The 22673-nt window shown below is 43.8% G+C and overlaps 1 protein-coding gene across 7 annotated transcripts in view; it reads left to right on the top strand.

The window, feature by feature from the left end:
* The window catches only part of HMBOX1 (homeobox containing 1), a 178836-nt gene that overhangs the window by 153234 nt on the left and 2929 nt on the right, over positions 1–22673 (top strand). For 3 of the 7 annotated variants that reach the window (XM_077489263.1, XM_077489260.1, XM_077489266.1), the window contains exons 7-9: positions 12369–12451; positions 16236–16331; positions 22540–22634. In XM_077489263.1, coding sequence (XP_077345389.1) covers positions 12369–12451; positions 16236–16331; positions 22540–22634 — 274 coding nt within the window. The remainder of the gene's footprint in view (positions 1–12368; positions 12452–16235; positions 16332–22539; positions 22635–22673) is intronic. The other 4 variants (XM_077489264.1, XM_077489261.1, XM_077489265.1 and 1 more) reach the window with 2 other exon arrangements.

A 22673-nucleotide genomic window follows, 5' to 3' on the forward strand; every position in this document is an offset into this window, starting at 1 on the left:
TCCTGATGAACTTCTCTTGTCATCAAGGAGAATGGACTACTTTTTTTTTTTTTTTCTTCACCCTTTCATGCCGACCATATGCAAATATGCGGCCCCACTGCACCAGACTTTTTTCTATGGGCCGCATATTTGCGTATCTCCCTGGGAGAGCAGAGACCGGGGTCTCACTGAGAGCGAATGGACGAGACATATACATTGCATCTTTCTTTTTCCTTCCAGAGATAGGCTCCTTTCACACAGGCGCTCTGATCAGGTCAGCCTGTCAGTTTTTCAGGCGGACCTGATCGGATGCTCTGTGCAACTCCTATGGAGCGGCGGATGTTAGCGGTTACATGTCCGCTGACATCCGCCAATATCCGATGCTGTCCATGTAATCCAGACTGATGGAAACCCTATTTTCCATCCGTCTGGAGAATCGGATAGGATCAGATGAAAACGGACAGGCAGTCCGTTTTCATCCGATCTCCATAGAGGACAGCAGCGCTTTGACAGGTCTGTCTCAGCACAGGGATCAGCGGATCAATCCCTGCTGAGCAAAGTGCAGTCTGTACACGGACAAGCCCACGTGAAAGGGCCCATATAAAAAAATAAATATATATATAAATATATATCTATATATAAATATATATATATATATATATATATATATATATATATATATATATATATAAAAACAATTATCTAAATTAAGATTTTATCTAGGTCAGCCCCAGGATTAGTGTTTGGGTCGGGGTAAAAGGTCATGGTAAGTATTTTTTGGACAGGATTTTATTTTTTTTAATTAGTGTCCGTATGTTTTAGGTAGGATTAACCAAAAAAAAAGCAAAATGTGCTCTATTGTTTATGGGCTGTACTTACAGGTACAGACAACAACATAGATATACTGTATTGCTGCAGTCATCAGGAGCAGAAGAATTTATTTTAGATTGTTCTTTGGTGGACGTTATGGTAGTAGCAAGAAATATACTGTTAAATAAAAAAAAAGTTTTTTATTTTTTTTATTATTTTAGGCTAGTTTTCCTTGGATAATAATAAAAAAAAAAAATAATAATCTGGAGATATCCATTATCATTTACTACCAAATGAAAGCCCAATTTGTTTTGAAGAAAAAATATAGGTATTGTACATCCAGGTATAATCCACCTGGATGCACAAAGTAGTTGTTAGTAAAACAGTACATATCATAACACATGTCAAAGTTGCAAAATTGGGCTTGGGCATTAAGATTTGTTTTACCCTTGGGCACGAAGGGGTTTAGCACCGCTGTTCATGTCTTTATGAGGTCCATGTTTGGTTGTGTTGGGCTCTGATTTATCATTGCTTGGGTTTGTCTGCCCCCTGCTTGGGGATGTCACATGGTACGTGAAACACTGTGTTCCTCAATAAACTATAAATAAAACTGCATTTTTGCACTTAGCCCTGGTTCACACCGGTGAAATTTGTCATGCAATTTGCCATCTCAAAATCACATGACAAGTCACATTTCATTGCCAGTGTTCTATCAGAATTCGCTTCCCATCAGAAAATGCAACCAAAGTGACGTTCTGTCGTGGCCATCTTGTTACACCCGCACTCGTCCTACAGTCTGAAGTTGCGAAATGGACATCTTTTTATACCCACCGAAGACTTGCATTTCACACTTATTTTTACCGGTAAACTGAGCTTATATCGTGAAATACAAGATTTTTAAATCTGTCAAGCCGTTTTGATGTTTAATCTTAAAAGCAGTGGTGTTCTGTCAGATTAGCAAAAGTGTGACATCAGCAGGCTACTTTTAAAATTCAACATCAAAAGTGTGATCCTGTATTTCACGATAGCTCAGTTTTACTGGTAAAAATAAGTGTGAAATGCAAGACTTCAGTGGGTGTAAAAACATGTCTGCTTGCCGCTTTCTGACTGCAACCAAGTGTACCAAGATGGCCATGACAGACCGTTGCTTTTGTCACATTTTCTGATGGGTAAGCGGCTTTCTGACAAAACTCCGGCAATGGAATCATTTAAATCTTTGCGACTCAGCAAAAGGTTCCTGCACTACATTTTGGGATTTCATTGCGATCTGCATAGATTTCTGTTAAAGAGGAAGTAAATCCTGATGGGTTTACTTCCTCTTTGTTTCCCTGCATAGGTAAAGCATAATGCATAGTAGCCCATTATGTGTCACTTACCTGACACAGTAGCCAGCGATGTCACTGCTGTCCCCTCTTCCACGGATTGTCCATCTTTCCGGGTATCGTTGCTCCGGCGCTGTGATTGGCCGGAGCCGCAATGACGTCACTCCCGCACATGTACGGGAGCCTCCACTAAAGGCATATCGCTCTTAGCAATGGCATGCTCAGTGCTCCTGCACGCCGCTGTCTACGTTGCTTGCGCCGTAGACAGTGGTGCCTGTCTTTTTGCAAATATCTCCTAAACCGTGTAGGTTTAGGAGATATTTCCTTGGATCTACAGTCAAGCCTACAAGCTTACCTGGAGGTCAAAGTGGTTTATAGCCACTTTAAGCCACAATGAAATCAGAGGTGCAAGTCAGATCTGCACCGACCTGCGGCTTTGAAGTCGCGCTGAAGTAGCGCAGTTTCAAAGCGCCACTGGTGTAAACCAACGCTTAACGTGAAATGCTTTTCTTGGGGTCCTTGGAAGAACACTGCTCACCTTCCACTCATCCTGAGTTTTGGTGCATTCATACTGTTTGCTACAAATGAGCAAGATATCTGGAAGAAGGGTTGTGGCTTTTAGTTTTTTGCCTAGCAGGCTTTCTACCTGTAGTGTCCTTCAATGAACTCCAACAAAGGTATTTTATTGCAAGGACTAGACAAGCTCAAGACAAAAGTAATAGAGCGGAGGGTGGGTGGTTGGTTAGGAGCTTTAGGTAGGACAGACAGGTGTAAAAGTGCTAGAATTGGTCTTCAAATAAACCTATAGAGAGACAATATGGAGCAGGGATATGCAATTAGCGGACCTCCAGCTGTTACAGAACTTCAAGTCCTATGAGGCCTAGCAAGACTCTGACAGACACAAGCATGACACCCAGAGGCAGAGGCATGATGGGACTTGTAGTTTTGCAACAGCTGGAGGTCCGCTAATTGCAGATCCCTGGTATAGAGAATGCTATTGCTGACCTCGCCTTCTGAAAATACTAGTCCCCGACTCCCCTGACTTTTGTGGCTTCAGTAGTTTGAGTTTTACAACCTGGAACATTATGCAGATCAGGAATTTTCTTATTTTTTCTGTTTACATGCCTGGTCTGGGCCACTGTCTCACTATTGAAGTCAAAGCGTCCTTAAATAGAGGCGTTGTACACTGTCAAATGTGACCCAGAGAAGGAATCCACCGGTGCCGGAAGAGAGTTATAGAGAAACCCCACATCTCTCCATATAGAGGACCTGTCACGCATTATTCCTATTACAAGGGATGTTTACATTCCTTGTAATAAGAATAAATGTGATAATGGTGTAATGATCACACTTACTCTTTGCCATATTTACTCATTAGGTATGCATGCCTTGCTGTCTGCATAGATGTGCTGTACATTGTGCCTTACCGTGCCCCGCTCATCACATGCCTGCCCATAATGACTGAAGAACAGTCTCCTATAGCTAAAGGCTTTTATTTAGGCAGTTCTTTAGCAAGGATGTTAATCACATTCCCTCCCATACAGAACAGAATCTACAAATCTGCATGTCCACAAAATTCATAATTTATGAAGCACATTTACAAAATCTGAATCTCACACCAATATTTTAGTAAACCACTTAGATTATATGTAATGAAAGCTAATGTTTATTCTGCTTATATTTTGCCTTCCCTGGTTCCTCTCTCCCCCCTCATCAACACGCTAATGACATTATTACCTAATTGCCTACCCGGGAACTTTTAACCTCTTCCTGCCCAGGCCAGTTTTCAGCTTACACAGCGTTGTCACAATTTGAATGACAGTTGCACAGTCATGTAACACTGCACCCATATGAATTTCTGTATCTTTTTTTTTTTTCTCATAAATAGAGCTTTCTTTTGGTGGTATTTAATCACCTCTGGGTTTTTTTATTTTTTGCTACATAAACAGAAAAAACAAAAAAAAGTGTTATAAACTTTTGCAAACAGGTCATTTTTCCCCTTCACTGATGTGTGCTGAGGCTGCACTGATGGGCACTGATGAGGAGGCACTAAGAAGGTGGCAATGATAGGTAGGCACTGATGGGCACTGGTATAATCGGTGCCCTAATTATCAGTGTACATGTCCCTTTTTAGAGAAGCCTGTTATTGGCTCTCTTCTCCTCTCCTAATGCTGTCAGCATGAGTAAAGGAGTGCTGCTAAACGGCTCCTGTTTACATCTGTGATCAGCTGTTTTAGAACACACCTGATCACATGTTAAAGAGCCACTGATGGACCTCAATCTGTGATCAGCAGTGTCTGGAGGACACTGTGATCACAGAGCGTGCCACTAGCACCCCTCAGCGGGTGTGATCATGAGAGGCCGTCATATGAACGAGCCAGCTGCTCTGTAGCCGTCATTTGGCTATATCGTGTTCGGCAAGTGGTTGAATAAAACGTTACCATTTTCATTACATACCTTGTGTCATTAAGGTCTCTGTGCTTCTCTATGCAACGCAGGTAGAATATGGTTGGTGGTAGGGGCAAGCAGGGTGCTATACATAGTTTCCTGAAAATAGGAAGCTGTGGTAATGTGCACATGTGATGCTGATCCTCCATGTTTAAAATAGTTAGCCAGGAACATTTAGGCTCAGTGATCAACAATTGGGAGAGGTTAACACTTTGACTACCATGACCACCAATACAGGGTGGATTCGGGGGGGGGGGGGGGTGGTTAGCACCTTTTACTGCCATAACTGCCAATACAGAGGGGATGGGAGCAGGTCAGCCATCAGAAATTTTGAGGCCCCTTACACATCCCCCTTACACTGCTTCAAGCTTGTGGACCAACCACTGGCCATCCCACCGAATCCGATCCCCATATATTCAACAAGGAGACGGCCTAATCTAGCAGAGACATGCCCATATATTCAGCAAAGAGACAGCCCTATCCAACAAAGACAGTCCCATCGATTCAGCAAAGAATCGGCCCAATCCAGCAGAGACATCCCATCTATTTGGCAAAGAGATGGCCCAATCCGGCAGAGAGACCTCCCCGTGTATTCGGCAGAGAGACCTCCCCGTGTATTCGGCAGAGAGACCTCCCCGTGTATTCGGCAGAGAGACCTCCCCGTGTATTCGGCAGAGAGACCTCCCCGTGTATTCGGCAGAGAGACCTCCCCGTGTATTCGGCAGAGAGACCTCCCCATCCAACAAAGGCAGTAACATGTAGTCAGCAAAGAGATGGCCCAATCCAGCAGAGACATCCCCATATGTTCGGCAGAGGGACATCCCCATATGTTCGGCAGAGGGACATCCCCATATGTTCGGCAGAGGGACATCCCCATATGTTCGGCAGAGGGACATCCCCATATGTTCGGCAGAGGGACATCCCCATATGTTCGGCAGAGGGACATCCCCATATGTTCGGCAGAGGGACATCCCCATATGTTCGGCAGAGGGACATCCCCATATGTTCGGCAGAGGCGCATCCCCATATGTTCGGCAGAGGCGCATCCCCATATGTTCGGCAGAGGCGCATCCCCATATGTTCGGCAGAGGCGCATCCCCATATGTTCGGCAGAGGGACATCCCCATATGTTCGGCAGAGGCGCATCCCCATATGTTCGGCAGAGGCGCATCCCCATATGTTCGGCAGAGGCGCATCCCCATATGTTCGGCAGAGGGACATCCCCATATATTCGGCAGAGGCGCATCCCCATATGTTCGGCAGAGGCGCATCCCCATGTGTTCGGCAGAGGCGCATCCCCATGTGTTCGGCAGAGGCGCATCCCCATGTGTTCGGCAGAGGCGCATCCCCATGTGTTCGGCAGAGGCACATCCCCATGTGTTTGGCAGAGGCACATCCCCATGTGTTCGGCAGATGCCCAGGGCCCCCCCCAAATTTGTATGTGCTGTTCCCTCTGATAACGGCCCTGGATAGGTTAAATTGCAGGGGGATAATTAATGGTTGGGGTAACTTTCACCTCTATGACCACCAATGTGTTGTTGGGGGGGGGGGGGTTTAGGGGTTAGCTTTCACTGCCCCTTACTATCAGTGCAGGGTGGGTGGGGTTATATTTCACTGCCACTAACCACCTGGAAATGTCAGGGGCTGCACTTGAGAACCTCTATAATTTTACAGTTAACCACCACTGGACTAGATGATGCTAGACATCCTCCAGCCAGGAAATGAGGCAGGCTTTATCTGACTTGCTGAAGCATCTAATACACGTTATAATAAACTCACAGTGTGCAGTGAAATCAAAGTAACATTTATTTATTTTGTTTACAAAGCAGGAGACTGTGCAAGATTGATGAGATAGCTAGAGGTCAGATTTAATGAAATTATAATCTAGGTTCCCTTTAAAGGGTCAGAACCCTCCCCAAACAAGTTTGTCGTTAGTGGATACCTGTAGGCTGAGCAGCATATTCCTCACAATGGGTGCTTGTTGCCAGTGGTCCTGGAACTGGGAGGTAGTACTGCAAAATTCTGAGGCCATTGGTGATTTAGACTGCCAACACCCTTCCGTGGATGTATAAATATGGGAAAATAGATATTTGCTACACAACTAAGGTAATTTTACTGGTTTTCCCATGTTACTAATATCTCTAGTCTTGGAATGTATACTGCACCAGGATGAGCACTTTCTTCTGAAGACTTATGCTATCAATAATTTTCTGATTGGTTTATCCCCTCCTGCCGTCTCCTATTGATTGTTGCCATTCCAGAAGCCTCAGATGCTGTTTTTCAGCTTTGCATGTACTGTGGACGGGGGCCAAGTGTCTGCTATAATAATATTATACCTTGATCTTAAAGTTGCTGGATCCAATTTAGCTGTGCATACATTGCGGCATAGCTGATATGGAGATAACTTATTCCTGACAGACCTCGAATGCACCCGGGGAGGATAGAGCAGCCTCGTATGCCCAGGGTGCTTTCCTTTTTTCCCTCAGTATACAATTGGGTTTTTCGTAATAGGGTTTTTTAAATGGGATCTGATGTGAAGAAGTTGTATAGATGAGGTGCGAAAAACAAAGGGCCAGTTTAATGTCCTTCGGACTTTAGGGGGACTGGACTGTTGCCAGTGAGAGGCATTGTGCACCATTGTTATCAGTGGAAGAATAGTGCCCAATCGTTGGTGTCAATGGGAGGAGTTCTGCCCTATAGTTGGTGTCAGCAGGAGGAATTGTGCATTTTCGTTGGTGTCAGTGGGAAGAATAGTGGCCCATCGTTGGTAGAGGTCGACCGATATGGGTTTTTCTCTGGCCGATGCCGATGCCGATATTTAGAAATCATGGCGGCCGATAGCCGATATATGATGCCGATTTTTTTTGGGCCGATATGTTAGGCCGATTTTATTTTATTTATTTTTAATCCCCCTTGATCTAACACACCTTTCCCACTGGGGCGTTTTTCAGGCGCTTTTGGGCTAAAAATAGCGCCTGTAAAGTGCCTGCAAAATGGCTCCCCTGCAGTCTGTGTGAAAGACATAGTGCTTTCACACTGAGGCGATGCGCTGGCAGGATCTTAAAAAAAAAGTCCTGCAAGCAGCACGTTTGGAGTGGTGTATACCGCTCCTCCACCACTCCTGCCCATTGATATGAATGGGCACCACTGCCGAAGAGCATGCAATGCGATTTGGCAGCGGTGCTTCATGGGCGCATTTAACCTCTTCCTTGGCCGCTAGCTGGGTTATATGTGCCCCACTAGCAGCCAAATAGCACCGCTAAAATGATGGTAAAGAGCCGCTAAAACTTGCGTTTTACCATCAACGTCTGCCCGCTCCAGTGTGAAAGCCGCCTTCATAAGTGATACAGAAAATTTCTTACACTTAAAGCGGAGGTCCACCCTAAAATGGACCTTCCGCTCATCGGATTCCTCCCCCCCTCCGGCGCCACAATTGGCACCTTTCAGGGGGGAGGGGGGTGCAGTTACCTGGATAATCCAGGTAACTGCACCCACTTCCGGGCTAGCTCTCTGCGGAAAGGGGCGTACATTACGCCCCTTTCCGCAAGTGCCCGCCCCCTTCCGCAAGTGCCCCGCTGCCTGCTGGGAAACGCACAGATCCCAGAGGCAGCGGGGACCGTCCTCATTGCGCAGCGCGGCTCACGCATGCGCAGTAGGGAACCGGGAAATGAAGCCGAAAGGCTCCATTTCCTGATTCCCATACCCAAGATGGCGGCGGCAGCACTCGAGTGTCGATCTAGAGATCGGCTTCGGGTGCCGACATCGCGGGCGCGCTGGACAGGTAAGTGTCACTATTTTAAAAGTCAGCAGCTGCAGTATTTGTAGCTGCTGGCTTTTAAAAAAAAAAAAAAAACGCGGAGTCCCGGCAGACTCCCGCTTTAAACATTTATTAAACAAAACAAACCTCCAATCAGTTTACTTGTATGTATGATCTAGATAAAAAAAAAAAAAAAAAAAAAACCTATATATTAAATAAAAACAGGTAGTCAAAACTTTTGGACAAAAAAAAAAAAATGGGCTAACTTTACTGTTTTTATTTTATTTTTATTTTTTAAATGGTGTATTTTTTTCCCAAAAAAATGCATTTGAAAGACCTCTGTGCAAATGCCGTGTGACATAAAATATTGCAACAACCGCTATTTTATTCCCTAGGATCTCTGCTAAAAAAATATATATAATTTTTGGGGGGTCTAAGTGATTTTCTGGCAGAAAATACAGGATTTTTACTTGTAAGCAACAAGTGTCAGAAAAGATTTAGTCTTTAAATGGTTAAACTGAGAACTTCTACACACAGAGATGATTTCATTCATTCAGAAGTGTAAACATTGTATCATTTAGTTCTTTTCTTGGCAGTCTGCCCAGAGAGGAGGGAAGTGTTGCTATGACGACTCAGGCAACTCACACTGACTTCTTACAGAAGTCATTTCAAAGTCCCGCTGTAGAATCGGCTTTTTATCAGCACAATCGGCCGATGCCGATTATTTAAAAAACGGCAAATATTGGCCGATATATCGGCCGGCCGATATATCGGTCGACCTCTAATCGTTGGTGTCAATATAAGGAAATGTGCCCCATCAGTGGTGTCGGTGGGAAAATTTGTGCCCTTTTTGATGGTGTCATTGGGAGGAATAGTAGCCCATCGTTGGTGTCAATGGAAGGAACTGTGCCCCATCAGTGGTGTCAGTGGGAGGTATAATGCCCCAGTGTTATCAGCGACAGGAATTATGCTCCAACGTTGGTGTTGGTGGATGGACTAGTGCCCCAAGTGCCAAATGAAGCCAAGCAAAGGGCCTCACCCGGACCCCAGACCGCAGTTTGGAGACTGCTGGTCTATAGAAGAAATCATACTTTAGTTATTGTTGTCCTCGAACCTTGTGTTAATGAGCTTTGAGCGTTTGTTGATTGGCATATTCAGCATGCTTTTCCACATCCGTTTGACATCCGCCTGAGATCATTCAAAGTTTGACAGGTACATCGGACCTGCTCTTGACCTCCTCCTGACCTACCTATGACCTCCTACATCAGTCCTTTTCAAGCTAATTTTCCTTTCACATTGGTTTGTATAGAGAGCGAGAAGCAGTTCTTTCAATATAGACCCTTATTCATTAATTATTATTATTTTTTTTTAAATATGATGACTTCCAGTGATGAAACCTCCTCACCATTGTTTCTGGCCCTTTTTTTTTAACCACCTTGGAGTTTTGGTTATACTTTTTGGTATTCTCAGTCCTACTTTTGTATTCAGCCTGACTGGGGGAAAAAAAGTAAATTTTCAACAGGGATTGTGGATCCTGCTAGCATTGGCCATGTGAGGTGTGAAGACCTCAGAACAATCAAAGATCTCACCACCAAAGTCTCTGCGAGGCCAAATACATTGTTGCATGGTTGACTCTAGCTTTTACTAAAAAAAGTAAACGATTACTGGGCCAACTCTTTGAGGTGACCATAGAGGGACCAGGATCTTCCTGAGAACAATGAGAAGGAGAGATCTATTCACACTGAAGAAAGTCTTCAGAGTACAGATACTCCACGTTTAACGACTTACCTGTTTACCGACCTCTCGAACTTAGGACCAGCTCTCCCCACCCGAATTACGCAATATACATCATTATATTGTACAGTACATAATTTTTTGTTTGTGTTCTGTACTTATGCAAATTAAAACAACACAACTCCCCGGGCTGCACTGTATTTTTCATTGGTTGCTTGGACCAACGACTAATAGCAACAGGTGACGTGCTTGCCCCAGCTTTCACAGGACAACAGGACTTCTTCCATCCAGACCTACTCCGCCATGCTGTAAGCCTTACAGTGCTAAGGGAGATTCTGATGTAAGATGAGACTGTGATGGGGACCCTGATGCATGAAGGGCTCCGATGCAGTGGGAAACTCTAATGGAGGCCCTACTGTATAGGGAAGCTCTGACGGAACCCTTATGTAAGAGGGATGCTGATGGGGACCTTTATACAAGAGGGACCCTGATATAAGAGTGACTCTTTTATAGGGACTGTGATATACGAGGGATTCTAATGGGGACCTTGATATAAGGGAGACTAATGGGGACCCTGATTTAAGGGAGAGTAGAATTTGGACCCTAATATAAGGGAGACTAATGTGGACCCTGATGTAAGGGAGACTCTTATGGCGACCCTGATGTAAGGGAGACTCTTATGGCGACCCTGATGTAAGGGAGACTCTTATGGCGACCCTGATGTAAGGGAGACTCTTATGGCGACCCTGATGTAAGGGAGACTCTTATGGCGACTCTGATGTAAGGGAGACTCTTATGGCGACCCTGATGTAAGGGAGACTCTTATGGGGACCCTGATGTAAGGGAGACTCTTATGGGGACCCTGATGTAAGGGAGACCCTTATGGGGACCCTGATGTAAGGGAGACCCTTATGGGGACCCTGATGTAAGGGAGACTCTATTGGGGACCCTAATGTATATGGGAACTCTAAAAGAGATTCTGATCTAAGAGGGGCTCTGATGAGGACCCTGGTGTAAGTGGGTACTTTAATGGGGGCCCTGATATAAGGGAGACTTTAATGGGGGGCCTTGTGTATTAGGGAACTCTAATAGAAACTCTGATGTAAGGGGGTTTTCGATAGGGACCCTGGTGTAAGTGGAGACTCTTACTAAAGTTCTTTCTCTTTTTTTGTTCTAAATCATATCTTACTGATTAAAAAAATGTTTTCATTCTTTTTTAAAAATTTATTTTTCTATGCCTCTGAATTTTTGTAAAATATACGTATTCCTCGTTTGGAGACCCCTGACATAGAAGATAAATCAGGTAGCATGACTGTTGAGCCTGGTGCACGGAATTGTGTTGAGCCTGGTGCACGGAATTGTGTTGAGCCTGGTGCACGGAATTGTGTTGAGCCTGGTGGACGGAATTGTGTTGAGCCTGGTGGACGGAATTGTGTTGAGCCTGGTGGACGGAATTGTGTTGAGCCTGGTGGACGGAATTGTGTTGAGCCTGGTGGACGGAATTGTGTTGAGCCTGGTGGTCGGAATTGTGTTGAGCCTGGTGGTCGGAATTGTGTTGAGCCTGGTGGTCGGAATTGTGTTGAGCCTGGTGGACGGAATTGTGTTAAGCCTGGTGGTCGGAATTGTGTAGAGCCTGGTGGTCGGGATTGTGTTGAGCCTGGTGGTCGGAATTGTGTTGAGCCTGGTGGTCGGGATTGTGTTGAGCCTGGTGGTCGGAATTGTGTTGAGCCTGGTGGTCGGAATTGTGTTGAGCCTGGTGGTCGGAATTGTGTAGAGCCTGGTGGTCGGAATTGTGTAGAGCCTGGTGGTCGGGATTGTGTTGAGCCTGGTGGTCGGGATTGTGTTGAGCCTGGTGGTCGGGATTGAGAGCATTTGTTAATGGATTGCTTATGAATATTCTTGACTATTTATTGACTCTGGGCCTGCTACACATGCCTATAAAAAATAATCACAAGGGACTTTACCTGCATTCAATGCAATGTGTCCCATGTGCCTGATGCTTTAGATTAAATCTTTAGTCCTCTCATCCCCACCTACCTCCACAGCCATAGTCTTCTGGTACAACAGGGGTTAATATAGCCGATGGACCTGTCATATGCACTCATTATAAGTGCTGACTATGTCGGCTCTCCTGTTCCATTCATAGACACTGTACTATAGCAGGCATAGTCCATAATGATAGTTGGACTGGGGACATTGGGTGCTGGTGGTGGTGAAGGTCTTTTTAGAGTTTATTGATAAACATAAACACAAGAAGCAGTAGTTGTTCTACCCATGTAGATAAGATAATGCTAACTATGAACACTTGAATTTTCCAGCTATTTTAATGAAAACCAGTATCCCGATGAGGCCAAGCGAGAGGAAATTGCCAATGCGTGCAATGCAGTTATACAGAAACCAGGTGAGTGTGACATGTCTGCATCTTTTGATCTCTACAGTCCAAATCTCTCTTTATATAGTGTTCAGAAGTTTTGAAATCCCTTAGAAATGACTTAGAAAGGACTTAAAAATGTTTTTCCTGTTGCCATTCAATTGATTTAGAAATATAGCCAATACATACCTTCTCTTACAAATGGCCGTTACTGAATTATAATTGAGTATTCACATATGACTGTAATTGCTCATTTCAATAATCATGCTTAAATAATTGTCATCACATAAACATTGGTAATGGCACTTGCACGTCTCGTTATTTTGTTTATCCAAAAAAAAAAAAAAGTATTTGTCTGTGGGTTGCAAGAGATTTTTATTCCAGAAGTTTATTTTTTGGCCGCAGTGAAATAGAATGTGTTTGGTAAGCATTTTTTGGGGGAAATTAGTTATGCCTTGCGTAGGCTAGCCAGAAGACTGATGATTACAAAGGTTGTCTTCAGAAAAGACTTATTCAGCATAGAAAAAGATGGAAGGCTCAAGTATTCAACTTGAGGATACGTTTATCAGAATCTGCAGTTGGAGAAACAGACCTCCACCAACTGACACTTCTTTCAAGATCTGATTGGTTAATGCCTTTATGGCACATTAGCGGTTTCCAGATCGGTGACCCTCAAGCACACCTTGGGAAACGTACCCAGATCCTTCATCACAGGCTTGGCTTGCAATTTTTACTTACGACACTGTATCCTGACACTCACATTGGCCATGGTACATCGAGTGCAGTTGGCTTCATGGCACTATGCAGTTCCAGGGCCATGGTCTATTCCAATGGCTCCTAGACTCTGAAGAACCCTCAGAGGGTATGCCCTCCATGACAAGCCTGCTAAAGCCTGATAAATTCATACACACTTTGAGTAGAGTTTCCATTTGGTAGTGAAACACGAGAAGCTAAAACCCTGGATTGCTGAATCCAATCTGGAATGGAGCCAGTAGAGATTTCTACAAATGGCCCAAGGAGATGCTTTCTGCCCCACCACCAGGTTTACACTCAACAAACCATGCAAAAATGATGTTTTGTTTGTCATAGTTTCATATTATTCACCAAGGACCTTGAAACGTTATGTAAAATCACACCGATCTACATAATTTATGTTGAAACCATAATTCATTCCCCTATTAAAGCTCTTGGTAGGAAGCCAGCCAGCTTAAATTCAGCCCGATGCCAAGATGCTTCTGGCAGGGACCTGTGCGAGGTGCAACTAGATGTTTCTGTGGCATCTTCACTGTGATTACACTTTTTCAAGGTTAACAGACAATACTTTGCATTCCAAATCTTACAGGTGTTTGAAAAATCTTTTGTAACTGTTAGAATACCATTCTGATTTTTTTTTTTTTTTAATTGATTTTTTTTTAAGTTCAAATAGCAGCCTGAGATTGTTTTTTGCTTTAACGCAGAACTCCAACTTTGTAACTAAAAGAATTCTTTCTTATAGCGGTATTAAACCCACAATCAAAGATGTAATTTATTGCAGCTTACCAATCATCATATGTAGTGCCTGCATTTGTTTTCTTTTTTAGGCTTATTTTCCCCTCTGTTTTCACCTGGTGATCTGGCCAGTAACACACACTCCCATATTAGAGTGCCCCCACTCTGCAGAAAAGAGCACAGGATGCACCTTTGGACAGCAGTATTGTCAGTCTGGAGGGAGGGGAGTGTTGGATGCACTAGCAGATTAAAAAACACAAATCAATTGAGGCCAGACTCCATCTCGCCTTTTTAAGCAGTTACAGTAACAGTATTGTTCCTTTTCGGTATAAAGGCTTTACATGAATAAGAGCTGATCATTGTAAGCACCCTTGTCTCAACCATCTAACTGCAACATCTGCAGTACACCTTGTTCTGTTGAAAAACTGGCTTACTGGCCAGATCACTAAGTGAAAATAGAGCCTAAAAAAGAAAACAAATGCAGCCACTACATCTAACAATTGGTAAAATTCAGTATTATGTTGGCTTTTGGGTTGATTACCGCTTTAAAAACCTCCTGAAGTTTGCCTTGGAGTCCACTTTCATCTAGCCTTTCCATATTTGTAAAATGGATATTACTTCCTCATTTTACAGAATGCCCTACTTCCAGACATGCGATGGTAAGTGTCGCTATGTTACATGCTATCCAGAGCGATATCGTCCAGACAGCCATCTGTGGTCCTTGAGACTGGGAAGGATGCTGTCCTGAATTAAATCCATTCCAATTATCATACAGTTCCACCCAGTCATACCATCCTCTTGAGCCATGCTGTACCATACTTTAACCACTTTCAGACCGGACCAATTTGCTGGTCAAAGACCAGACCACTTTTTGCGATTCGGCACTGCGTCGATTTAACTGACAATTGCGCGGTCGTGCGACGTGGCTCCCAAACAAAATTCAAGTCCTTTTTTTTCCCACAAATAGAGCTTTCTTTTGGTGGTATTTGATCACCCCTGCGGTTTTTATTTTTTGCGCTATAAACAAAAATAGAGCGACAATTTTGAAAAAAACGCATTATTTTTTACTTTTTGTTATAATAAATATCCCCCAAAAATATATAAAAAAACATTTTTTTCCCTCAGTTTAGGCCGATACGTATTCTACATATTTTTGGTAAAAAAATCGCAATAAGCGATTATTGATTGGTTTGCGCAAAAGTTATAGCGTTTACAAAATAGGGATAGTTATATAGCATTTTTATTTTATTTTTTTTTACTAGTAATGGCGTAGATCAGCGATTTTTTATTGTGACTGCGACATTGTGGGGGACCCATCGGACATTTTTGACACACTTTTGGGACCATTGTCATTTATACAGTAATCACTGCTATACAAATGCAGTGATTCCTGTGTAAATGACACTGGCAGTGAAGGGATTAACCAGTGGGTGGCAGTGTATGGGGTTAAGTGTTCCTAGGGGTGTGTTACTAACTGTGGGGGGGTTGGGCTTTCATTTAGTGAACACTGATCTCTCCTCCAATCACATGGAGCAGAGATCAGCGTCACTAGTTGCTAGGCAGAATGAAGAAATGCTGTTTACAACGGCATTTCTTAATTTGGCCGCTCCGTGAGACGATCGCGGGGATGCCCACGGCAATCGAGTCCACGGGTCCCGCGACCGGACTCACGGGGGTCCCGATGGCAGGGCGGCAAATTTAAAGGGACGTACATGTACGCCCATTTGCCTGCCCGTGCCATTCTGTCGACGTACATCGTCGTGCGCTGGTCGGCAAGTGGTTAAGACTGCAAGTAAAGTCTACCTCCTTAGCCCCACCCACAGTAACACCCAGAATCTCTTTGAAAGTACAAGAATCCCAAATCATTATGGTGATGGAGTCATCTTCCTTTTATTCGGGATCTCTCCAGACTGCTCCTCCTCCAAAGCCCATAAAAACGTCCTGTGTGTCTCCAGCACATGGCTGTGTCCGAATCCTATTTCCCCTCCCTCTACGTACAGTAGCATCACTTCCTGTCCTTAGCTCATGAACCAGTCCAACAAGTTCATTAATGGTTAAATGCAGGAAGCCAAGCTTCTAAAAACAATACATGATCTTAAAAATGTTATGCCATATTCATGCTTTAAATATCACTAAAATAGCCATACCAACACACACGGGCAGCAAGCAGCAGCTTCCTCCAGTGCCTTAGGCATGCAAACAGCGCTGGAGAGAACCTATGATCTCACAGGTAATTTATATACAATGATCGACTTTCAGTAACATCTAAGACCCAGCTGTTTGTTCCTCCCTCTTCCCTCCACTAAGCTCACTTTTCTCCTTTCAGGCAAGAAACTATCGGATCTGGAGCGAGTTACCTCCTTGAAAGTGTACAATTGGTTTGCCAACAGGCGGAAGGAAATCAAAAGAAGAGCTAATATTGGTAATGTACCAGAGCACAGCCATACTGACCATCAGCTGGAAAGCCATTTATACACCTGTCTGTTTTATCTTTCCCTCTTGAAGACAAAAGCTTAGTAAAATGTCTCCATGGCCCACATAGTGCATGCAGCCATTTTGCCTGAAGCTGCAAACGCTGTATAATTGATATATATACACCGATCAGCCATGATAACATCATGGCCGCTGACAGGTAAAGTGAATAACATTGATTATCTCATTGCAATGGCACCTGAATGTGGGTGGGGAAACTGAGTGACTTTGACAAGGGCCAAATTGTAATGGCTGGACGACTGAGTCAGCAACTCCAAGACTGCAGCTTTTGTGGGATGTTCCTAGTCTGCAGGGATCAGGGCCAAGCAAAACTGGTCCAAGGAAGGAAAACTCTTGACTGGGTCATTGGCAGCTAAGGCTCATTTATGTACGCTGGGAGCGAAGGCTGGTCTGTGTAGTCCAGTCCAATGGAAGTAGCTCAAATTGCTGAAACAGTTGATGATCTGATACACTGTGTATTCTCACACCTTTCTATCACATATTGTGTATGGGGCTATGTAGTCACAGGCCGGTCAGGGTCTCCATGATGACCCATGTACCACAGCCAAAACCACCTACAATGGGCACATGAGCATCAGACCTGCATCACAAATGCCTGCTCTGAGGAATCACGTTTTCTTTATATCTAGTGGATGGCCAGGTTTGTGTGAGTCACCTGGGGAAGAGATGACACCAGGATGCAGTATAGGAAGAAGACAAGCCAGTGGAGGCAGCGTGATGCTTTGGGTAATCTACTGGGAAACCTTAGGTCCTGCCATTCATGTGGATGTAACTTGACATGTGCCACCTACCTAAACATTGTTGCTGACCAAGTACACCCCTTCATGGAAATGGTATTTCCTGATGGCAGTGGCCTCTTTCAGTACAGTGCCCTGACACACTGCAAAAATGGTTCAAGATTGGTTTGATTGGTGCAGCAGGATGCACTATGGTAGGTAAGGCAAGCTGGCAGAGGCAGTGATTTGCTACTGATAACTTGGTGCCAGATACCAAGGCACGCATTCAGAGGTATAGTGCTGTCTATATATATATATATATATATATATATATATATATAGGCAGGTCAGGGTTTTTTGTTTTCAGCAAAAGGGGAACCTACTAAATATTGAGTGGTCATAATGGTATGACTGATCGGTGTATATTGATATTTTCATAACTTGCCTGAATACCCACTTAGTTCCCCATAAGCAAGTGCCTGTGAAACTAACACCATGGGGGTTATTTACCAAAGGCAAATCCCCTTTGCACTACATGTGCACTGCAAGTGCACTTGGAAGTGCAATCGCTGTAGATCTGAGGGGGACGTGCAAGGAAAATAAAAAACAGCATTTTTGCTTGTACATGATTGGATGATAAAATCGGCAGAGCTTCCCCTCATTTCAGTGCTTCCCCTCAGATCTACAGCGATCTACAGCAACTTCACTTCCAAGTGCACTTGTAGCGCAAAATGGATTTGCCTTTCGTAAAAACCCCCTATGTGTAAAAGTTACGCAAAGGTTAATACCCCCCTCCATGTTTGGAAGGAAATCAGCGATGGCAGCTTGTTTATTTAGTATACTTTTCCTTTAAACGTAGTCTTTGCAGAGTTGTAGTTTTGAAAGCCAGCAACATGGGAAAAGACAATGTCAGTCCCTGTGCTTTGCTCATCCAGGACCTCTGCACCCGTGGTTTAGGCTTTTAGATAACATCCAGGTTTACACGCCAGGCTGATCTTGCAGTGCCCGGTGCTTGACCCTGAATTGTTGCTCTGAGATATTGCCATCACACACACTCCTCTGCCTGCGTCGCTAAATGGGATTTAATACAGCCTGGCAATAGACATCTTGATGAAATGCAAGCAACACTCTCAGCTTCAAGCATCACTTGTGCGCCACAGGTAGCAAATGACTCGTCTCATTTTAAGATGCCCTTGTGGCTAATTTTTGAACACCACCTGGGATCCTTAAATAGACCTTCACTTGACATACTGATATTTTACTATATTGTTGCCATGGCCTTCAGAGACTGTCCAATATTGCTTCATGCTTGCTAGAGACAGATCACAAGGATTTTAATTGCTGGTGATAGCCAACAAGAGCTTAATGCTAACTCAGAGAGAGAGAGAGCGATAGCCAAGGGGGATAAATCTGTAGAGCAGGTATTAAACTAATGTGTAGCACATACATGCATTACTTGTTGTATGCTGCTGTTACCGGAATATGCGATATACTTGTTCTTGTGCGCATATGTAATTAGACAATACATATGCATCAGAATAATCGTTAGTGAAGCCAGTAACGAATTTAGCCACACATTAGCATAATTTAGTAGATTTGGCATTGTGTCTGTCAGTTTGGAAACTAGTGATATTGTGAATTTTTTATTTTATTTTTTTTCAGTTAAAGGGATAATTGGCCTTTTTTTTGTTATTTTGAATTTATTTTTAAAGAGTTCCATTCAGTTTCTTAATTGCCTGTATATTGCACACTCCCTTGTTTGTCCTGCGTTGATAGTAAGTGGCAAAGGGAATTGAGTTTTTAATGGCCTTGGTCACCTGACCATGCAGCCTAACATGAAGATTCACTCCTTTGCACTTTTGCGTGCGGAATTACGCCCATGTTTCTGTTGTAATCCATTTCTAGTAAAATGGAAAGCGGTTGTACAAACGAATGTCTAAACCAGCATTTCTCAATCGGGGTGCCACAAAATGCCCTCGGGTCCCTGCGGCAAAAGGATTAATAACTCACTCTGTGTTAACTCCAGTATACAGAGAGGTAAAAGAGCACAGTCCGCACCTTCTCTTGGCTTTCGCCTCTCTGTCGCTATCTATACTCCTGTCGACAACCCAAAATGCTGTATGGGCCGCCCGCCCGTGGCCTGCCAACCAATGAAGCCAAAAGTTGCGAAGGACAGGTCGGGCAGCTCACACAGCACTCTGGATTGCCAACAGGAGTATAGATAATGACAGAATTAGAGAGCCGGGAGGAGGTGCAGGCTGTGCTCTCTTCCTCCACTCTGTATACTGTAGTGAAAAACACTGCCTAAGCCCTTGTACACACGGTCGGACATTTTGACAACCAAATCCGACGGATTTTGGCCGAAACTGTTGCATACACACGGTCGGACAAAGTTGTCGGAAAATCAGATTGTACATAACGTGATGACGTTATTTCGTTACGACGGGACTACGTTCAGTCTAGTAGCCAATAGCTTTGGTCTAGGAATTTGATCTGAGCATGCTTGGCACTTTGTCCGTCGGAGTAGGCTACACATGATCGGAGTATGTCCGATCGGAGCATTTTGTCTGCAAATTTTACGGACAAGTTGGAAAACTTAGTCCGTCAGATACTCCGACGGAAACAGTCCGATGGAGACCACACACAGTCGGATTATCCGACAAAATGGTCCGATAGGACACATTCCGTCGGAAATTTCCGACCGTGTGTACAAGGGCTTAGACTCCTGGGGCCATCTCATATATGCTGTCTGACCAGGAACAAGCTAAATCCAAATGAGGCGCGCTATCAGAGACTCATTCACTCCCGAACAGATTGGCAATAAGTGAAGTGAGGAAGTGACCATCATAACGGAACACATTTGGCAAGTTTCCAATAGTCATAAAAAGTAGACCTAGTTCAGCATAAATTGTGTGCTGATCATGAAGTATAAAAGATCAGCATCCCATTTTATTTATGCATATAAAGCTTATAACAAAAGCTAGGAAAAGTAAAATAAAAGAGAAATGGAGGGGGTGGAAAGAAAGGTCAAGATGTATGATGTGAGAACGGAGGAACAAGTCAGAGAGGGGAAAGGTGCTCTGCTTACTCAACACCCAACTCCTCATATAGGCCTTCAGATCATGTGGTTATAAAGTACCATATCTAATCCAGGGGTTCCAGATTATTCCACATCTGGCATGCCCATCACATATAATTAGCTAGTTTTTCATGTAACATTTATCTAGGATAGCTTGAGTTTGGTCATGGCAATGTTCACCACAGGAGTTTTCCAGGCTTTTGTGATGGACATCTTTGCGGCGAGTTAAATATAAAGGTTTAGAGTTTAAGCGTGCCTAGCGATGTTATCCGCCAGAAAGTTAGAGTGCTGTTTTAACATTGTTAGTAAGGTTGACAGACGTCAGAGTAGATAAGAGTGAATGCTCTGTTCCAGAATTGCTTGATTTTCGAGCAGCTCCACCAATTATGGTACATGGTCCTCTCCTGTCCACATACTTTGAAGCATCAGGGCTGTACACTATTGTAATTATCTTCAAATAGAGAGCATAGCTCTGTGCTCTTCTGCAGTAGTACTCTATAGCAGCCTTTCTCAACCTTTTTTTTACATCAGAGAAGTCCTTAACCGCTTCAGCCCTGAAAGATTTGCCTGCTGAATGCCCAGGCCTTTTTTTGTTTTCGAGATTCGGCACTGTGTTGCTTTAACTAGCAATTGCACAGTTGTGCAACGCTGTATCCAAATAAAATTGATGCACTTTTTTTCCCCCCACAAATAGAGCTTTCTTTTGGTGGTATTCAATCATCTCTGCGGTTTTTATTTTTTGCGCTATAATAAAAAAAAGCGACAATTTTGAAAAAAAAACACAAAGGCAAATCCACTTTGCACTGCAAGTGCACTTGAAAGTAAAGTCGCTGTAGATCCGAGGGGGACATGCAAGGAAAATAAAAAAAACAGCATTTTAGCTTGCACATGATTGGATGATAAAATCAGCAGAGCTTCCACTCATTTCAGATCTACCCTTTAGATTTAGAGCGACTGCACTTCCAAGTGCACTTTCAATTCACGTTCAAGTGCATTTGCAGTGCAAAGTGGGTTTGCCATTCGTAAATAACCCCCAATGGTTTGTCATTTTTGCTATAATAAATATCCCCATTATTCTTTTTTTTTTTTTTTTCAGTTTAGGCCGATATGTATTCTTCTACATATTTTTGGTAAAAAAAAATCGCAATAAGCGTATATTGATTGGTTTGCGCAAAATTTATAGGATCTACAAAATAGAGGATAGATTTATAGCATTTTTATTATTATTTTTTTTTTTACTAGTAATAGCGACGATCTGCGATTTTTTTTTTATCGTGACTACGACATTATGACAGACACATCAGACACTTTTGAAACATTTTTGGGACCACTGGCATTAATACAGCGGTCAGTGCAAAAAAAACATGCACTGATTACTGTAAAAATGTCACTGGCAGGGAAGGGGTTAACACTAGGGAGCGATCAAGGGTTTAACTGTGTTCCATTCTCTGTGTTCTAACTGAACGGGGGATGGGACTGTCTAGGGGAGACGATAGATTGCTATCGATCATACTTTGTATGAACAGACGATCAGTCTCTTCTCCCTCAGAGACCCGGGATCTGTGTGTTTACACACACAGATCGCGGGAGCCCGACAGTCATTGTGACTGCCGGGAACTAGCATCGGCTCCGGGGGCAAGCAGCGGGTGTGTGTCCCTAGTGGCCGCAGGGGCAAACAACGTTACATAACGTTGTTTCACCTAGCCGTGGCATTCTGCCGCAGTGAAACTGCGGTGGCTGGTCGGCAAGTGGTGGATGTAAACCCACTCTCATCCTTTCTATAGTACTGCCATAGTGGTTATGTATAAGGATTTTTCCAGGCCTCAGGCAACCCTTGCTAAAAAAAAAACATTAATTGGCAGACAGTGGGAAGAATGCCCCTTATTTTGTTGGCGGGTGACAAGAATGTCCGCCTTACCATGGGGGGTCAGAATGCCTCCCATAACAGTGATGTCATGCCATAGGCTCCGCCAAGTGGCGTTGGTCCTGGCGCTATGCAGGCACCATCAGCTGGGAGGTCAATAAGTTACAACTAAAAGGAACCCCTAGCAACTTCTGGAAAGAGCCTTATAGTTCATGGAACCCTGATTGAGAATGGCTGCTTTAGAGTGTAGATACATGCCCACGGGAGGTTAAGGTACAACTCACTGGGTGCCCAATGGTCAGGTTGAGGGCGTGGTGGCTGCACTTTGTATTCGTAATCTGTATTATGTCCCAGCCACTGTCAGGTGAAGCCAAGTTTGTATCCTTTGTCTTGCTGTGCAGCTATTTAAAAAATGTTGCTCTTGATGGTTTTTATTACCAGTGCAGATAATTTAGGGCCATATTTGCTTTTTTCGAAGAAGCAGCAATCCTGGAGAGTCATGGGATCGATGTCCAAAGTCCAGGAGGGCATTCGAACAGTGATGACGTGGATGGCAATGATTACTCTGAACAGGTGAGCCTCTCTGCTTTTGTACTATAAGCTGGTCTGTCT

Source organism: Lithobates pipiens, unplaced genomic scaffold, assembly GCF_037356315.1.
Source record: "Lithobates pipiens isolate NorthernLeopardFrog02 unplaced genomic scaffold, aLitPip1_a1.2 Scaffold_18, whole genome shotgun sequence".
NCBI lineage: Eukaryota > Metazoa > Chordata > Amphibia > Anura > Ranidae > Lithobates > Lithobates pipiens.